This window comes from Lampris incognitus, chromosome 1 (genome assembly GCF_029633865.1).
Source record: "Lampris incognitus isolate fLamInc1 chromosome 1, fLamInc1.hap2, whole genome shotgun sequence".
Taxonomy (NCBI): Eukaryota; Metazoa; Chordata; class Actinopteri; order Lampriformes; family Lampridae; genus Lampris; species Lampris incognitus.
The window spans coordinates 95,647,785-95,665,849 of NC_079211.1; the positions used below are offsets into that span (position 1 = coordinate 95,647,785).

Sequence of the window (18,065 nt, forward strand, 5' to 3'; positions counted from 1 at the left end):
TTCAACCTAATGGTGTCTAACTGGCAGAAAATAGACAGTATGACTTCAGAGGGTTATACTTTCCATTATTCTTTAATAAGCTGAGCCTGCCAACTATAATCAGCCGTGACCAATTGATTCACCAGAGCCAGGGAGCTCACCTCGGACTAATAAGGCGCTCTACAGCCAATGATAATGGAAGCTTTAGGCCACATTCAAATGTCATTTTCTGTCAAATTATCTTCATCCCTCTCATTAGAGGATGCTTCACCACAAACGAGAGTGGACAGTCATGAGAAGGAAACGGAACCGGCCCGACAACTCTCCGATCTCAGTAGCGGTCTGCGAGATGCTCGAAAAACAGTCTATTAAAAAGATATTCCTGTCTATTAAAAGCTTTCCCTCACTTTTGCACTCATCGTCCCACTCTCTCAATCCTCTGGCCATTCTGCTGAGGCTGATTTAGCTGCACTTTATCAGAGTAGCTCTAAACTAGTTACTGAATTCACAGAAAGTGGAATCAGATCATCTGGACACAACATTTATTGAGAGAAACGTTTCATCGCTCATCTAAGGGAGCTCTTCAGTATCAACTGACTGCAGGTATCCCCACCCTTATAAACAATACAGTGAATGGGGAGTCAAAAAGCCCATCTATCTGAAGAGGGAACGAAAATCCCTGAACGGGGGGGGGGGGGGGGCTAAGAGCATTTGTCGCTATCTTATAATGCTGTGATTGCAACTATTCCCAAATCTCTGTGAATAGTACACGTGGCCATTGACACTCTAGTTAATGGTCACAGGAAGTTGCATATGAAACTGATCGTGGTTTCGTTTCATAAGGGTGGGGATACCTGCAGTCAGTTGAGACCGAAGAGGTCACTTAGATGAGTGATGAAACGTTTCTCTCAATAAGCGATGCGTCCGGATGAACTGATTCATCTTTCTGTAATTTCCTCACCTGGATAATTGAGCATGCATCAAGACATAGCCACCGAATTCTCCTTCAGCAATCAGCTCCACACCAAATTAATTGCAATCAAGACCCCGTTGCTAGAGGCAACGGAAAAAAAGGTTGTGGGTTAGAAAAAGATGGTAAATACAAAAATAGATGCAGAGGAGGAGGGAGTGAGGCTGAGAGGGTAAGAGAGGGAGATGGAAGGAAGGTAGGGGGGCAGAAAAGGGTAGCGAACACTTAAGACAGAAAAAGGAAAACCTCCTACAGCATTCCCTTCTCAAAGGATCTCATGAGATCTCCTTTCACAAATTGGTTTGAGTTCCCCTTTCATTCATGGAACCAGCTGAACCAAAGGATTGAATTTAGAAGGCCATGTTGTTGAAACCACTGACCACCAGGCATCAATTCAATGTGGTGCAGAGCAGTGCTGAGTAGGACCCAGCCTAGGTATAAAGGCACAGATCAAATCAGCCAATATTGGGCTCTTACATATATAGTATCTGTAGCTGTCAAATATCCCCACCGATAAGCACCGACAAAAGAGAGAAAATATCGTGAATGTGTAGGCCTCCACATTGGCGCTCTTAAACGTATAGAAACTTTTTTAGGGGGGTATTTTCCCCCCCTTTTTCTCCCAATTGTACTTGGCCAATTACCCAACACTTCCGAGCCGTCCTGGTCGCTGCTCCACCCCCTCTGCTGATCCGGGGAGGGCTGCAGACTACCACATGCCTCCTACGATACATGTGGCGTCGCCAGCCGCTTCTTTTCACCTGAGAATGAGGAGTTTCGCCAAGGGGACGTAGCACGTGGGAGGATCATGCTATTTCTTCCCCCTTTTATTTATTAATTTTTCCAAAATTTATTTCTGATTTGTCTCCCAATTTAGTGGCCAGTCGATCCCTATTCTAGTTGAAACACCCACCCTCGTACTGCATGCATTCGCCAACTGCATCTCTCCAGCCGGCAGTCTCGAAGGAGTCGCCTCGCCACTTTCGTGATGAGGTGACTCCAGGCCAAACCACTGCTTTTTCCGACACACCCAAAGACGGATTCATGTGGCGAACACAAGCCGACTCTGCCCTCTCCCGAAGACAGCGTTGCCAATTAATGGTGCTTCATCGAGTCTGGCCGTAGTTGGATCTGATGAGACCGGGGTGCGAACCCCGGCCCCCAGTGGGCAACTGCATCGACACAAAGCCGATGCTTAGATCGCTACACCACCGCGGACCCTTTCTTCCCCCTTTTATTGACGAATGGACAACGGCAGCTAAGAGGAATACGGCATTTTAGCCCAGCGACTTCGCTAAGAGTTCAGGCATGGACATTAGACTACTGTAGCAAAGGCTATTATATCAATGTTCACAAGCACTGCTTTTTGTGTTAAGGAGTGATGCAAAAAAAACCCCAAAACAAAACAAAACACACAAGTACATTTATAGACAAATACAGTAAAAAAAAAAACTTGCCAAGGATGATAAAACTGTCACAGCTGGGACTGGAATAGACAAATTTATTTTGGTGAATCTAAAACATATCAACATATCAAAAGGCCTTTGATGAAGCCTTGGTGGCAGCTGTGGCCTGTCCTATCCATTTCCTCTATGGTTGTCATTAAATTACCTGGCACTGCGGCAGCCGGTGCAAGCACACCCTCGTCGCTCTGGACCCGACTGCATAAACATAGCGTGCCACATTCTCTTTGTTCAACGAAGTGTGTGTGCGTATATATATATATATATATGAAATTTCAATGACATATTTAATTTTAATGAAGGCATGCTGAAATGCTCCGAGCTGAGTCTCACTAAAGCCAAGGTGCTTTGGATCATTGTGCTGAATGGGACTATGACTGGCAGCAGGTACAAATGTTCTAACGCCAGCGCTAAAGCAAGCCTTGCCCTGTGTGTGTGTGTGTGTGTGTGTGTGTGTGTGTGTGTGTGTGTGTGTGTGTGTGTGTGTGTGTGTGTGTGTGTGTGTGTGTGTGTTTTCTTTTTTAAAATTTATGGAGTTTGAGATTGGATGTTGGCCTCGGTTCAGCGGGTAATACAAGGCAGTGGATCTCTATCTGGTTCTCAAATACCACCTGCACCAGTGGGCTGTGTCCGAATACTCTGCAAGGTACTAAATCCTAACAGAATACAGACCATAAATGCAGCGGCTGCTAATAAAATTGATAGTGGGTCTGTTGGATGTAGGTGTGCCAAAGAACCAGCATTGACGATGTTATTGTCAGTTGTTGGTGCTGTCTCTGTCTGTCTGTCAATGCTGATAGATGTGCTGGCACATCTAAATCAAACAAACCCATTATTACTTTTATTATCCCGCTATGCTAGCATCATAGAGCACCAAGACCAGCCTGCCATGTTTTTTAACTTTTAGAGGGTTTTTACCTTGTAGGTGTCAGAAGCTCACTAAAATGGTTGTGGGTTAATCGTGAGATTGAACTGAAACCATGTGTTACACACCAGGTCGCCGGGACTTGAAATTGCCGATGTAGAAAATAACAGGTAATAAGGGCGAATAAATAAAACTAAACATAGTACGTACTGTATTTGTTGTGCTGGTGAGGTGAATAAAGAACGTTGATAGTTTGTGTTCCTCTGTGCGTGTTTACTCCACCTCCCTCCCCACCGCCGGTGCATCACCTAACATGCACTGACTAATGCAGTATGCAAATATGCAAAATCTACTGCATTGCAAAGAACATCTAAAGGTGCCTGTAACACCTCACTTAAATAGGCTTACAGAATCTAAAACTGAAAAACGGTGCTTTCTCAGGAAGTAACACGGTAGTAGCCATTACAGTATGGCTTAATCATTCAAAGGCAGGATAATGTGCATTTGTGATGCACAGTATCGCTTACTGTAATAGTCTGTATTCTAATGAAATTGTTAACATGCTTAGGAAACGTTCCTTACTGTAATGAGCTCAGTTTACCTTCACTGATCTGTGGATTATGCGGACTAGTTAGCTAAATATTGACTGTGGACATTGCCGGCAAAATAGGTGGAACAAGTGTCTGCCTGAGGAAGAGTAGGGCAGTGAGAATGGACACCACTTAATGATGGCACACCGAGATGGGATATAGATCCAAAGAAATTTGGGAGTGTGGGGGTAAATATTAGAATAATATTTCTTGTGAAATCTTTTTTCTTTTCTTTTTTTTTTGGATTCCTCCTTTCTCCCCAATTGTATCCAGCCAATTACCCTACTCTTCTGAGCTGTCCCGGTCGCTGCTCCACCCCCTCTGCTGATCCGGGGAGGGCCGCAGACTACCACGTCTCATCCAATACGTGTGGAGTCGCCACCTGCCTCTATTCACCTGACAGTGAGGATTTTCACCTGGGGGACATAGCACATGGGAGGATCACGCTATTCCCCCCAGTTCCCCCTCCCCCCCAAACAGACACCCTGACCAACCAGAGGAGGCACTAGTGGAGCGACCAGGACACATACCCATATCCGGCTTCCCACCCGCAGACACGACCAATTGTGTCTGTAGAGACGCCCGACCAAGCTGGAGGCAACATGGGGATTCAAACCGGCGATCCCCGTGTTGGCAGGCAACTGAATACACCGCTATGTTACCCGGACACCCCCCATTTCTTGTCAAATCTTAATTGTAGATGAACACAAATTCGATTTCTTGTTAAATATTATGTGGAACTGAAAAATAATGTTATTAACCGGTAATTAAGGTTTCCAATGAACAATTCTAATCCAGAAAAAATGAAGATCATTGAATTAACATTTCCGTTTTCATTCCTAGCAAAAATGGTTTTCGTTTCTGGTTTTTGTTGCTCAAACCAGTTCAGACAGAGACCTGACCGAGAGACCCACTGGTACAAGGACTTGTGATGGAAATGTGAGGATAACGGGAGAAAGAGCAAAAGATATGGAGCTGGAAGTGCAAAGGTTTTCAGCAGACCAGCTAAGGAGCACACATTCAGAAACATTCAGGCTGCAACACCGTATTGCAAGAAAAATCAAGTACCAGGACTGGTTTGTCACAACCTCTCTTATTACTCCCCTCTCTCCACACACAACAAAGTCTTCATCATACAAAAATTGACAGAAAGATAAACTCCCCCAATTCAGTTTTACTTCCATGCTCCAGCGGGCTTTCTTCTTTCGAGCCATAAACTCACTGTGCTCCATGTCTGTGAATGTTCTCATTCATCCAGGTCATGGTTATCCAAAAGAGTTGAATCAAGTGCAACTGGACTTGGTATATATCCGTGAAGACGTTTCGCCTCTCATCCAACAGGCTTCCTCAGTTCGTGCCTTTCTGACTAGACCAAGCTAGTCTGACTGGCTGGTGATGAGACTCAGAATGTATCCTCTTGGAGTCGTTGTCAGAGCTACTATGGATGTCCATGGCTCTTTGTGTCCCGATGTTTACCAATGTCCGTCGCTAACAGAGCCATAGATATGAGTGGCTCTTTTGTGTACCGATGTTTGGCCGTGCCCATCCGATGTTTGGCCCGCCCATCTATCTTCTCTGTCCAGGACAGAGAAGACAGAGAAGATAGATGGTTTGAAAGAGGGGTGAAGGGAGCCATCTATCCTTAACTGGACACACCATCCCTCAACAGAGGAGGAGGTCTGCGACACCACCTATCTCCCACTTACAATGCCGTCCTTTCATCTCTACCCAGGAGACTCAAGAAGCCTAGCCTCCAAGAATGACAGTCAGTCACTAATGGCTCTCATGACCACTGAATAATGAAGTCGAAACTAACACCCCCAATGACCGTCGCTGCTAAACAAATGCAAATCAACAGCTGCGATGGCGATGGGCGTGGCCAAGCATCGGTACACAAAAGAGCGACTCATATCTATGGCTCTGTTAGCGACGGGCGTTGGTAAACATCGGGACACAAAGAGCCATGGACATCTATAGCTCTAACAACGACTCAAAGAGGATAAATTCTGAGTCTCATCACCAGCCAGTCAGATTAGCTTCGTCTAGTCAGAAAGGCACCAACTGAAGACGTCTCTTGGATGAGAGGCAAAACGTCTTTACGGATATATAACAAGTCCAGTTGCACTCAATTCAACTCCTTTGGATCACTGTGCTTCAAGTCGTTGGGGACCACTCACTGTAATACAGATTCCCCGTGCCAAGTAGCCAGGCACATTTCTTGGTTTTAGAGTGACAAGACGTGCGGGTGTGGCTAATGACAAATTGTGGACAGAGTTGATCCACTGTCATCATCCTGTGCAGCTGAGATTACATCATTATTCTGCTCCCTTGATTTCATTGCAAGAGCAACCCAAAGTCATAATTCTGCTGTAACATCTGTGGGACTGAGATAGGACACGTTTGGCAACACCCCCTGCATTTCCTTTTGAAGTTGCTTCTAAGTTTTAGAAACCGGGTGGCAACATGATGTCACTCGAGACGTGACCCAATTTATTCTCATGGGGCTCCACGTCAGACCGCACAGTCTGACAGTGCAGTGTAAAGGCACAGTCAGTTCAGAAGGGACTTGGCAGCTGTGAAGCGTAAGGGCAGAGTGGGGTTCTGCTAGGTGGCACTGATGGATTAAACAACAGCCAGATTTATTCTCCTCTGCTCCGCACCATATCGGTTCGATTGGATAAGAGCAGTGATTCGAGTGGGGATGCTTTCACTCAAAAGTAAACATTTGGTGGCATCCGCAACACATCTCTGCCATATAAAACATAACTCGTTATCTTATATTTCACACTCTCCCCTCTTCCCTCATACAAAGTCACGTAATCTCAGTTTTCTTATGCATATCAGCTATTCCTGGCTCTGCCACCAGTTTAGTATGCATTGCCAAAGCTGAGTCATATAGCTTCAGTGTCCCCCTCTTATGACAAGTTTTTTTTTGTTTTGTTTTTGGTGCTAGAGGCAGGGTGGGAGTGGTGAGGGGATTTGACATGTCAGCATGTAAATGGATGGATACATGATCTCCCTGAATCATCCAAATCTGCTTGTCTTGACAGATATGCAAAACAGTCTCTGCTCATCTGCTGCAATCACCACCCAGCAATGGCGGCACAGTAGCAATATTGCAACAGTGCTCATATGTATGCAAATCACAGGCTCTCTACTCTTCCTGGATGGAGACAGTGTTTGCATGGGTAAAACCAGGGAAACCCTCCTTGCTAGACTGCAGGCTGATGGCTATGATCCAAATCCATATGGATGTGATGTAAGGTTATTACATTAACAATACCACACCCTGAAAACAACAAAAATGTCACTCAATAACGGATCTCAAATAAGGCGGTTAGACTAATGGGCACCAACACAGAGTACTGCCAAATGCACAAAAATGTTGGCAACTGTGACATGCTTTGCAACTAAAACTGTAGGTACCTATAGGGCCCATCACAGGTATTCCGTAGTAACTACTTTGATTCAAAACACAGCAAAGAAAACAACACTTGGAAATCATCTTGCTGTTGTGCACAATTTATATCTGTGGGTTGACCAAAACCTTGGAAATCACCTTTTTAGTTTTCATAAGCAAGTATATAATAAGTAAATGATAATTAAATCTAATCTTCACAGTAAAAAACTTAAAAAAAGTGTTCTTTGAAGCACTTAATTAAAAATGGTCACCATATCTTTTTTTTGGTCATATTTATGGAAATCAGTCTATAATTCCAAATTGGAAAGACGGCTGGTGCTATAATTATGTAGCGCTCTCAGTATAGTCATGAATGAGTCCTGGCCATCCATCACAGATCGTGACATTTACACATATAATGAGTAGAATAGCACCAGAATGGTAATTAGTGCAGGGAGTCTTTCAGTCTGAGAGAGAGAGAGAGAGAGAGAGAGAGAGAGAGAGAGCGAGCGAGCGAGCGAGAGCAAGAGAATACAAAAAAAACTCCAAAGTGGAGAGTCGTGCATTTTGAAGATAGGCACCACCGCTTTTTATCTGACGACCTCTGCTCACACATTCTGGGTCTCTCCCTACTACCCTTAGTCCTGCCTCCTCCCTTCACTCCCATCCTTGCTCCACCCATCCATCCAACATCTCATAGCTAATCCATCTTACATTAAGTAAGCTATTGATTTATGCATCCATTCCATCATTTCATCCATCCCCCCCAATCATCTGTCCCGTTTCCCCAGTAGGGCAATGCACATGTAGAGGGGGAAGTGCACACCGGCATATCCAGTCTGATCCACCTGTTCTCCCATTTATGAATCCCATCTCGTTATATAAAGAGACATTATACCTGTTGTGATACTGCGTCAGACACTGTTGTGCAACAACTTTAAAAATACCTCAGGGTCAGTGAAGAGGAAAGTTGAAAAACAGGATATATCAACTAAGTTGTTGCTCTGACAAAGTGAGTGCAAACTATGAGTCTGAGCACACTGACGCACATGTACAGAAGTGTGTGTTTGTGTCACCATCTCAAAGGCACATGACGGTGAAACAAGTGCTTGCAGAAATTTGCAACGATTACTTTCCGTAAAAATAGTTAATAAAGCTGGGCGTCCGGGTGGCATGGTGTTCTATTTCGTTGCCTACCAACACAGGTATCGCCAGTTCGAATGCCCGTGTTACCTCTGGCTTGGTCAGGCGTCCCTACTGACACAATTGGCCGTGTCTGCAGGTGGGAAGCCGGATGTGGGTTTGTGTCCTGGTCACTGCACTAGCGCCTCCTCTGGTCGGTCGGGGTGCCTGTTCAGAGGGGAGGGAGAACTGGAGGGAATAGCGCGATCCCCTCACATGCTACGCCCCCCCCCTGGCGAAACTCCTCACTGTCAGGTGAAAAGAAGCAGCTGGCGACTCCACGTGTATCGGTGGAGACATGGGGGTGCTGCAGCCCTCCTCGGCTCGGCAGAGGGGGTGGAGCAGCAACTGGGACGGCTCGGAAGAGTGGGATAAATGGCCGGATACAACTGAGGAGAAAAAGGGGGGGGGAAATCCCCCCCTCAAAAAAAAAGTTTCTCAAGTTGACTGCAATCACTGATCAAGCCTACAGGAGACTGACAGATGCCACATACCGGATTCAATGCGTCGGTGCATACATGTGAATCCCTGTTTGCTGAGCATGTTTACATGTTAAAAATGGAAAACTACTTACGGTACGGTAAAATATCAGGTTTAAAGGTTTACAGGAGCATTCGCCTATTTACTATTGTTACGACCCCTGTATAGGCCGTATCCCACATAGCAACCCAACGCATCTATTCTATGATGGCTTAGCCACTATATTTTGTAAAACACACCCGTTCTTCAGGAATGTGTGGTCGACCATGAAGCTTTGGAAGTGGGGACAGGCTTGAGGTTTAGGGTAGAGACTATTTTGTGACGCATGAAAAATTCTTTAAGCTGAATACCAGGGACAGCAGACCGAATAGCGAGATCAAAAGATCCTAAGCTCATCACTCCAACATATCTTTAGATGATTAGAGAGTACATAGTTGGTCAGAGTAAGTTGAACATTGTGCACGGTCTGCTTTAAACACCACTTCTCTCCGAGGCTGTCCAAATGCTGGAAGCATTCAGACAGGGTTCTTCAACGCAATTTACCTTTTGCCATGTTGCAAAATAACATTGTCCCTCATAGAGGCCGGTGCACACAAACGTGCTAAGAAACATCTGAAAGAAAAAGAAAAATCTGGAAGTTTTATTCAACACACACACACACACACACACACACACACACACACACACACACACACACACACACACACACACACACACACACACACACACACAGTCCTATATTCAACCACATATTCGCTTGCACACAGAATGAACAGCCTTATGCTGTATAATAGAAATCATGGTGACGACTGTGAAACCAGACAAGCTTGAAACCTCATTTCAAATCAATGTCATAAACTCTTGTCTGTCTTCAGTGACTAGACACTTGAACACCTTCACTGCATGGAAGAAGAAGGACCCAAATCATCAGCTAACCATTACAGCCAGGCACAACAAATGGTACAGATTTGTCGTTGATGAAGTAAGTGACACATCCAGATAGCCACTCACAGATCACATCATCATCGTCATTGTTTCTGCTTGCTGCTGTTATTCTTGTTTCTATGGTTTTGATGTAATAATTCCGGAGAATTCCAAATAAGAGTTACCGATTATGTACCCAGAATTTTCCAATGTCCATTATACTACAGTATCATCATGACTTGCGTATTATGGGATCACGCTGTATGACCAAACCCTGCGGCTCTGAACACAGAAATAATTACCCCCCCCCCCCCGAATCCTAAAAATGTTCCTTTGTGACGTCTTTGGAAGGAAGTACCGACAATCACAGCCGCCGGAGAAGTTCACCGCCTTCTGGATTAAGTTTTGCCGGCGTGTTCCCTACACCGCCGTTTACTCAGTTTGCACGGTGTGTTCAAGGTTTGAGACCTGCCTGTAACGACGGCACCGCCACACATCAGGCCAATTGGTCCACAGAGAAGAACTGTCTTGTTAATGAAGTGTAGTGCGGCGCCACCGAGAGCTGTGTATGTCACCAGATTTACAGCATAGCAGCCCTGCAATTCCTTGCAGCTGCAAAACAATGAGGAGGTGATTGGAGCAAATTAGACTGCAGTCGTCAACCTCCCGGCTGCTTAGAGCCACTCAGTCGTCTCTCTTACACAATCTCTCTTCTCCATCTCTCTCTCTCTGTCTCACTCACACACACACACACACACACACACACACACACACACACACACACACACACACACACACACACACAATCTTTCCACAAGGCACTTTGGGTGTCTCGAAAAGCGTTATATAAATGTAATTATTATTATTATTATCATTAAATCTCTGCTGTGCTTTGTCTCTCACAATTACTCCCTCATACTTGTTTTACACATATCAAGACACAGCTTGGGTTGAATCAAGTTACTTAGTCATTCAATATTCATTTATCTCCCTGTCTGACCCCCCCCCCAAAAAAAAACAAAGAAAATGATAAATAAAACCAGCAGTCATGCAGTGAAGACCGGGTATTGATACCCAGCATCTGCGTTATGGGTGGGCCTTGGGGTCCAGGCCCTTCTAGTAAGGACAATGTGCCCCCTCCGCTGAATTCTCTCCCCGACAAAAACAAAACTGAAACACTTTTACAGCTATAAGTAAAATCAATTTGGTAATGGAACTCGCATTTACTAAAAATAAAAACCCCTATCGAGGCATCCGGGTTGCGCAGGGGTCTATTCCGTTGCCTACCAACACAAGGGATCGCCGGATCAAGTCCCTGCGTTACCTCCAGCTTGGTCGGGCATCCCTATAGACACAATTGGCCGTGTCTGCAGGTGGGAAGCTGGATGTGGGTATGTATCCTGGTCACTGCACTAGCGCCTCCTCTGGTCGGTCAGGGTGTCTGTTTGGGGGAGGGGAGATGGGGAACTGGGGGGAAATAGTGTGATTCTCACATGCGCTACGTCCCCCTGGTTGTGAGGTGGCGGGTATTGGGCCAGATGTCCTACTTGCCAAAAGGAATGCGAAGCTCGCTTCCTGGTGCAGTCGCCGCGGGTCCATCAGGACCTTAGCATATGGCCGCTCCTACGCAAATGTGTCCGCAGGTGAACCTTCTCGTGGTACCTCCTTCTCGTGGTACCTCCTGTTTTCACAAAGTCTGCGGCGGGGGCGACCGGGTTCCCGGCGATATAACCGGGTGGGTCGATTGGACTCGTTAGCCTTGGTTGGCAGCCAATCTAGGAGAAGGACAACTCTGATTTCAAACCCGGGTAGATGAAGCTCGTTAGCCTGTCGGGCAGTTTATCTAGGAGAAGGACAACTCTGATTTAAAACCTCCGCTGCCTTGCGGGTATACTCGTCTGCGGGAGAGGCTTCGGGAAGAAACCCTGAGGAAAAATCTGCATTCGTCTCCATTGCCAGTCGTCTCGCTGGTCTTGCCACTGGTAGTAGGTGGCCTCGGACGAGAGAGCGAGGTTGATGATGCGCAACTCTTCCTCACTTTAATCGTTGCGCTAGTCATCAGTCATCCATCACAGAATGACTAGATGGTCCTCGTCACCGCGACGGACAAATAATGACAACAAAACAACAACAACGTCCCCCTGGTGAAACTCCTCACTGTCAGAGGAAAAGCAGCAGCTCGTGACTCCCCATGTATTGGAGGAGGCATGTGGTAGTCTGCAGTCCTCCCTGGACTGGCAGAAGAGGTGGAGCAGCGACCGGGACGGCCAAGTACAATTGGGGAGAAAAAAAAAAGGGGGGGGGAAACAAGCTAATAAATAAATAAATAAATAAATAAAACCTGCCTAGCCAATTAAAAACCACCACCATATCCACATTGTATGACCAGCCAATCAATTATATTATAAGGGGGATGTCTGGGTAGCGTAGTGGTCTATTCCATTGCCTACCAACATGGGGATCGCCGGTTCGAATCCCCATGTTACCACCGGCTTGGTTGGGCATCCCTACATACAAAATTGTCCGTGTCTGCGGGTGGGAAGTCGTACGTGGTTGTGTGTCCTGGTTGCTGCACTAGCACCTCCTCTGGTTGTCAGGACGGCTGTTCGGGGGGGGGAACTGGGGGGAATAGAGTGATCCTCTCACGCGCTACATCCTCCTGGCGAAACTCCTCACTGTCAGGTGAAAAGAAGTGGCTGGCGATGCCACATGTATCAGAGGAGCCATGTGGTAGTCTGCAGACCTCCCCAGATTGGCAGAGAGGTTGGAGCAGCGACCAGGGCGGCTCGGAAGAATGAGGTAATTGGCCGGTTACAATTAGGAAGAAAAAAAAAGGGGGGGGGGTAAAAAAAAAATTATATTACAAGGTTGAACTTACAGTTAGATAGAGATGATAGGCTGGTGGCACTAATGTGGACATTTTCTTGGTGGTAAACAAAGCTTAAACTTAGCAGTGTGCAAAACTTAGCCACCACTCACTTAACATGAACATAAGAAATGGTCTGGAACAGCATCCACATCGGCAGTAAGTCGTGGCAGTGACAACCAAGCTCAAGCTAATGGCTAGGCTTATGTTAGCTCAGTTCTGCTAACACAGTTGGTGACTTCAGCTATTCTAGCGATGAGTTCATAAATCCAATCTTGCACCTTGGGAAAATGTCCCCCTTGGTTTGTACACTGTGCTATTTACGAGTGGTATTATCTGCACTTTTGTAATTGTGGCTACGTTTCCGGATGAGTGCGCATATGGTTATGCATACCGGTTCTTGAGGTGGCTGAAAAGAATGCTGTTTATCCTTTAATTTGTTGTGTAACCCGTGAAGGTGGTGGCCCAAAGTATAGATTTAATCATTATGTAGAATTGCCTCTTGCAGTACTGTACTGAATGCAAAATATGTTATCAGATTTCCCCCTGTGCATCTTGGTTTACAACCTCTGCTTTTGTGGACGTAGGGCGTGCACGCCTGTGCACATAAGTTGCAGGATGTATATGCACGCCTGTCTGTCATAGTTTATTTTGTTCGTGAAACATAATACACTTAATTAAAGCTATGTGAGGTGAATAAAATGTCCCACTGTCAAAGTTGATTGCCCATCCATTCCTTATGCACCGGCGCCGACCCTGGTGATACCTCACTTTCCTCTCTGACTCAAAAACAGTTTTATTACTGTTACGTGCACAGGCCTATCCCACATAACCCTATCCCACATTATCTACCAGCTCTCTCTCTCTCTCTCTCTCTCTCTCTCTCTCTCTCTCTCTCTCTCTCTCTCTCTCTCTCTCTCTCTCTCTCTCTCTCTCTCTCTCTCTCTCTCTCTCTCTCTCTCCTCATTCTTGTTGAAGGACAAGTTTTTGGATGACTTTTGAGGACATTTAAAATACAAACAGTATAGAATAAAGGGTAAAAAAGGATGACGGTTGATAACTAATGGGGTTGGTCGTCATAGTAACTCATTGATTTAATTTTGGTTTTCATTTGCAGCGTTGAAAATGCTCAGAAATGACCACAATAGTTACTCCTTTTTTTCTCCTTCTTGTTACCGTTATGTACCGCTTTCCCATCGGTGAATTCAGTCAGACTTTATCAGAGACAATCAGCATACGGAACTTTTTCTATAAATTTATTTTTAATTCTAGTGGTTTGCTCGTGTCTTTTTACATTAGTCAGCGGCAGCTGGCCAATAGAGAGCGCTAGGAAGCCACCCTCCCTGGTGGAGTGTTTTTTATTTTTTATTTTCCTTTTTAAAATAAACATTTTTAAAATAAACAATACTTATTTTAAGTATGTGTCTGTTTAAAATGCATAATAACGTATAATATATAAAATGTTTTTATATAAAATGTAATATAAAACATTTTATTCACCTCACATTGTGGGAAAATTAGCGTCCTGTTCATCCCATAGTAACTGAATGAGAACAGAATGGACATTGACCTGTTTGCTGTGGTCATTTGAATAGTTCAAAAGAAAATGGCAATTGTTGTTAGTTTTTATGGTGACAACACACGTCGGTGGGGCCATAAATGTTCGTACTACTCTACCGCTCATTTGGTCATCCTGCAAAACCTCACTTCAGTGAGTCCACGACTTGCCACAAGTTGGGCTTATACGGAGGTTTACACGGTAGATAGCCCGCTACAACGGCCACAGTTCCCCCTGTTCTTTTCAATGGCAGCGGTTCAAATAAAAATGGCCGCCGCTCTGACCAGCCTCCTATGTTGATTTGAATGGGAATGTCCATTCTGCTCAGTTTCTATAGTTCATCCCCTCTCTCTCAATCCCTCTTTTGGGGTGACAGAAGTATCGCCCGGTCAGTGCAGCAGCACAGCCAATTGCTGACACGGGATATGCACACGGCAACATACATTAGCCAATCAGCATCCTCGAATCTGATGCCTAAAGGGCGAGGGTCAATCGATGGTGGAGAGGGACACCTGAAGTTACTGAAATGATGAATGTGGGGACTCAAGACACAGGATTTCAGCCGCTCCCAAATTCAGTAAGAGCTCTTCGCCAAAATCCATTTGAGAGCAGATCGTTAGTGGAGAAACTACAAGTCAAAGAGCTTAGTCCAGATCAACCTGACTTCAAAATCGGACAACAATCTAGTGAAAAAGCTACAATGCAGCTACATGCGGAAGCTTCACCCGTAATTGGTACAGCAGAAAGGCTTGGCTAGCTGGATGCAGTCATGCCGTATTTTGCTTACCAGGCTTGCTCTTTTTTCAAAAAAAATTTCTCCCCAATTGTATCCGGCCAATCGCCACACTCTTCCGAGTTGTCCCGGCTGCTGCTCCACCCCCTCTGCCCATCCGGGGAGGGCTGCAGACTACCACATGCTTCCTACGATACGTGTGGAGTCGCCAGCTGCTTCTTTCCACCTGACAGAGAGGAGTTTCGCCAGGGGAAAAAGTGCGCGGGGGGGGGGATCACGCTATTCCCCCCAGTTCCCCCTCCCCCCTGAACAGGCGCCCTGACCTGATCAGAGGAGGCGCTAGTGCCGTGACCAGGACACATACCCACATCCGGCTTCCCACCTGTAGACACGGCCAATTGTGTCTGTAGGGCCGCCCGACCCCATGGTCACCTTTTAAAACAGCGGGGGCAGATACAACATGCACTGTGACAGGAGTGAGGGGGACCATGAAACATTTATCTGAGAAGATTAAGAAACACGAGCGTACGAGGGCACGCATGGAGAAGACAGAAAATGGCTAAATATGGTACAGCCCCACCTAGAATATTTTTCCCCAGCCGCCACCGACAGTCACGATTCGATCCCAGCAACAGAGTAAGAGAAGCAGCTTTCTATTTCACCTGCTCACAAGTTTCCATTTTGTGCAGGCATGGTGAAAAGCTCAAGAAACCACGAGAAAATCCTAAATTTAGCAAGCAAATCTCACTGATCTCTGTCAGAACAATTAGTTCCATCCGCTGAAGAGGCTCGCCAGAGGAAGCGCGTTGGGGAGGGAGGATGACAGATGGGGGAAAAAAAAAACTGGGAGGAAAGGTGGATGAAAGGACCAGGGTGGCAAGCAAATGAAGAAGGGAATAGAATGGGGTAGGAGGGGAAAAGAAACATAAAAACGAAGAGAGCAGTTTGAGGGTGAATATGGCAGCAAAACGTGGAAGTTAATTGGTGCGGGTGCTGGCAGAGAAAGCAGGAGGAGGACGTGGCGATAATCCGGAGCAGGAGATAACAGGTAATGGAATGGAAGAAGGATTTCCAAACGTGAAATAAAAGGAGGGAATTTAATCGCCGTCACAACAACCCTGACCAGAAGCTCCTTCGTGGTGGTTTATAATAGAAGAGATGGGGACCGGGAAAGGCGGGATGAAAGAAGAGCTGGGCAACATGACGTAATGACATCAGCGTTGTGATGTGAGGCCAGATATCACCTGGGATTTAAGTTATCGCAATAATTCCCTGATCTTAAAAGCTGCACCGCAGCACGGTTATACCATTTTCTGAACTTACTGGAGTGTTTTGGCTGAGTCAAATGAACGACGAACGCCACTACCCGTGTGGCCACCGTATCCACATTACCGATGGGAATTTCTTGAAATGTTCCTGTGTCTAGACACCAACAGTCATCTCCAAAATGTCATCGCATTATCGACATCGAGGTATGCGGGCAAAGGTATCACGAGATACGATTTTGTCAACATCCCCCAACCTTAGAAGCAAGGCAGAGAGGGAAAGAGGTCAGGAACACAATTAAAAAAAACGATGAGACACAAAGATGGGAAGAGAAGCTGAGAGAGCGGGACAGCCTCACTGGCGGTGGCGGGGGCGGGGGGCAGAACGAGGAACTGGAGGAGCGGCAAAAATGAAAGAAGGGCGGATGCGAGAGAGAGGGAAGGGGGAATAGATACGGGAGGAGGGGGGGAGGAGATGAAGCGTGGGCGAGTGCCAGGGTGGCAGATAGACAGCCAGGAATAGAAGACTAATTAATAGTCAAAAACTGCAGGCAGGGCAGGTGTTGAGAAGGAGCCACAGCAGCAGAAAGAGAGAGACGCCTGGCTTCCTACTGTATCGAGTTAACAGACCCGGCTGCTTTACACTACGGACGCATTACTGTGTATGACACAGAATGGCTGGGGGGGGGGGTGTGGTTAACAAAGAGAGAGAGAGAGAGAGAGAGAGAGAGAGAGAGAGAGAGAGAGAGAGAGAGAGAGAAGGGGGGGATATGCTAATTGCATCCAAGCGGGACAGAGGGGTTTTCCTGGTGGGTCTGACATGAATAACCCGGGAGAGCAGATTTGCACAAATGCAAACACACCAGCGATTTCAGCGTGGACGCACTCAAGGCACAGCAGGAAGAGAGAAGTTCAATCACCGAAAGCGCTTACCGCCGCCGCCTCCCCTGCACACAAACAGTGTTCAGCAAACAGCCATTATACGACCTTGAAAAGTTGGCCGTCGGAACGGTTTGGACCGCACATATTTACGCACTCAACAGCCCACACACACACACACACACACATTACAACAAACCCCACGGCCGTATGCGCCGTTCAGCCCTCTCGTCTCACCATGTGTGCGCGACGGTGAAGCGTCTCTGTTTGTGGATGTTGTTGTTGAGCAGCATGCGGCGCAGCAGCCGAGGTGAGTTGCGGGGGGAGAGGCGGGGGGAGATGGACGAGGGGGACCGCCGGTGTCCCCGTGGCCTCTCCGGCTGCAGCAGGTTCTCTCTCAGGATCTTGACCAGGTCCTCGTTCAGGCCCGAGTGTTTGGGCATGGGGGGCACTGCCAGAGTGTCCTGGTGGGTGACCCCCACCCCCGCCTGCTGGGCCATGTCTGCCACCGGCGATGGCAAAACCACCACCACCACCACCAGCACCTCCGCTCCCTCCACCCGAAACCAGAGAACGGCAAAAGTAGCCGAGCAGAAGGGGATAGAAACGAGGGAATCGGTACAACGAAGGTCCACTGTGTCTATCAAGAGTCCAGGGCTTTTTCTCAAAATTTTAGCCGAGCAATTTGCGAAGGAGTCTTGTATCCTAAAAACCTCAGGATCAGGAATTGAGGGGGGGGGGACCGCTCAACTCTGATCCCTCTCACCAGAATCTCCCTCTGTACCACAGCGCCGGCTGAGGATAAAATCTCTTCCCTTTTCTTCTCCCTCTCTCTCTCTCTGCCTCTCTCTCTCTCTCTCGCCTCGGAAGGAACTGGCTTATGCACAGCAGCGCTCAGGTCCGCTTGTCTT

At 46.6% G+C, this 18,065-nt stretch overlaps 1 protein-coding gene across 1 annotated transcript in view; it reads right to left on the reverse strand.

The window, feature by feature from the left end:
• Positions 1–17,703, reverse strand: part of pde4d (phosphodiesterase 4D, cAMP-specific) — a 164,305-nt gene extending 146,602 nt beyond the window's left edge. The window contains 1 exon segment of the mRNA XM_056280694.1: positions 17,392–17,703. Coding sequence (XP_056136669.1) covers positions 17,392–17,654 — 263 coding nt within the window. The 5' untranslated portion in view covers positions 17,655–17,703.
• Positions 17,704–18,065: the final 362 nt, after the last annotated feature.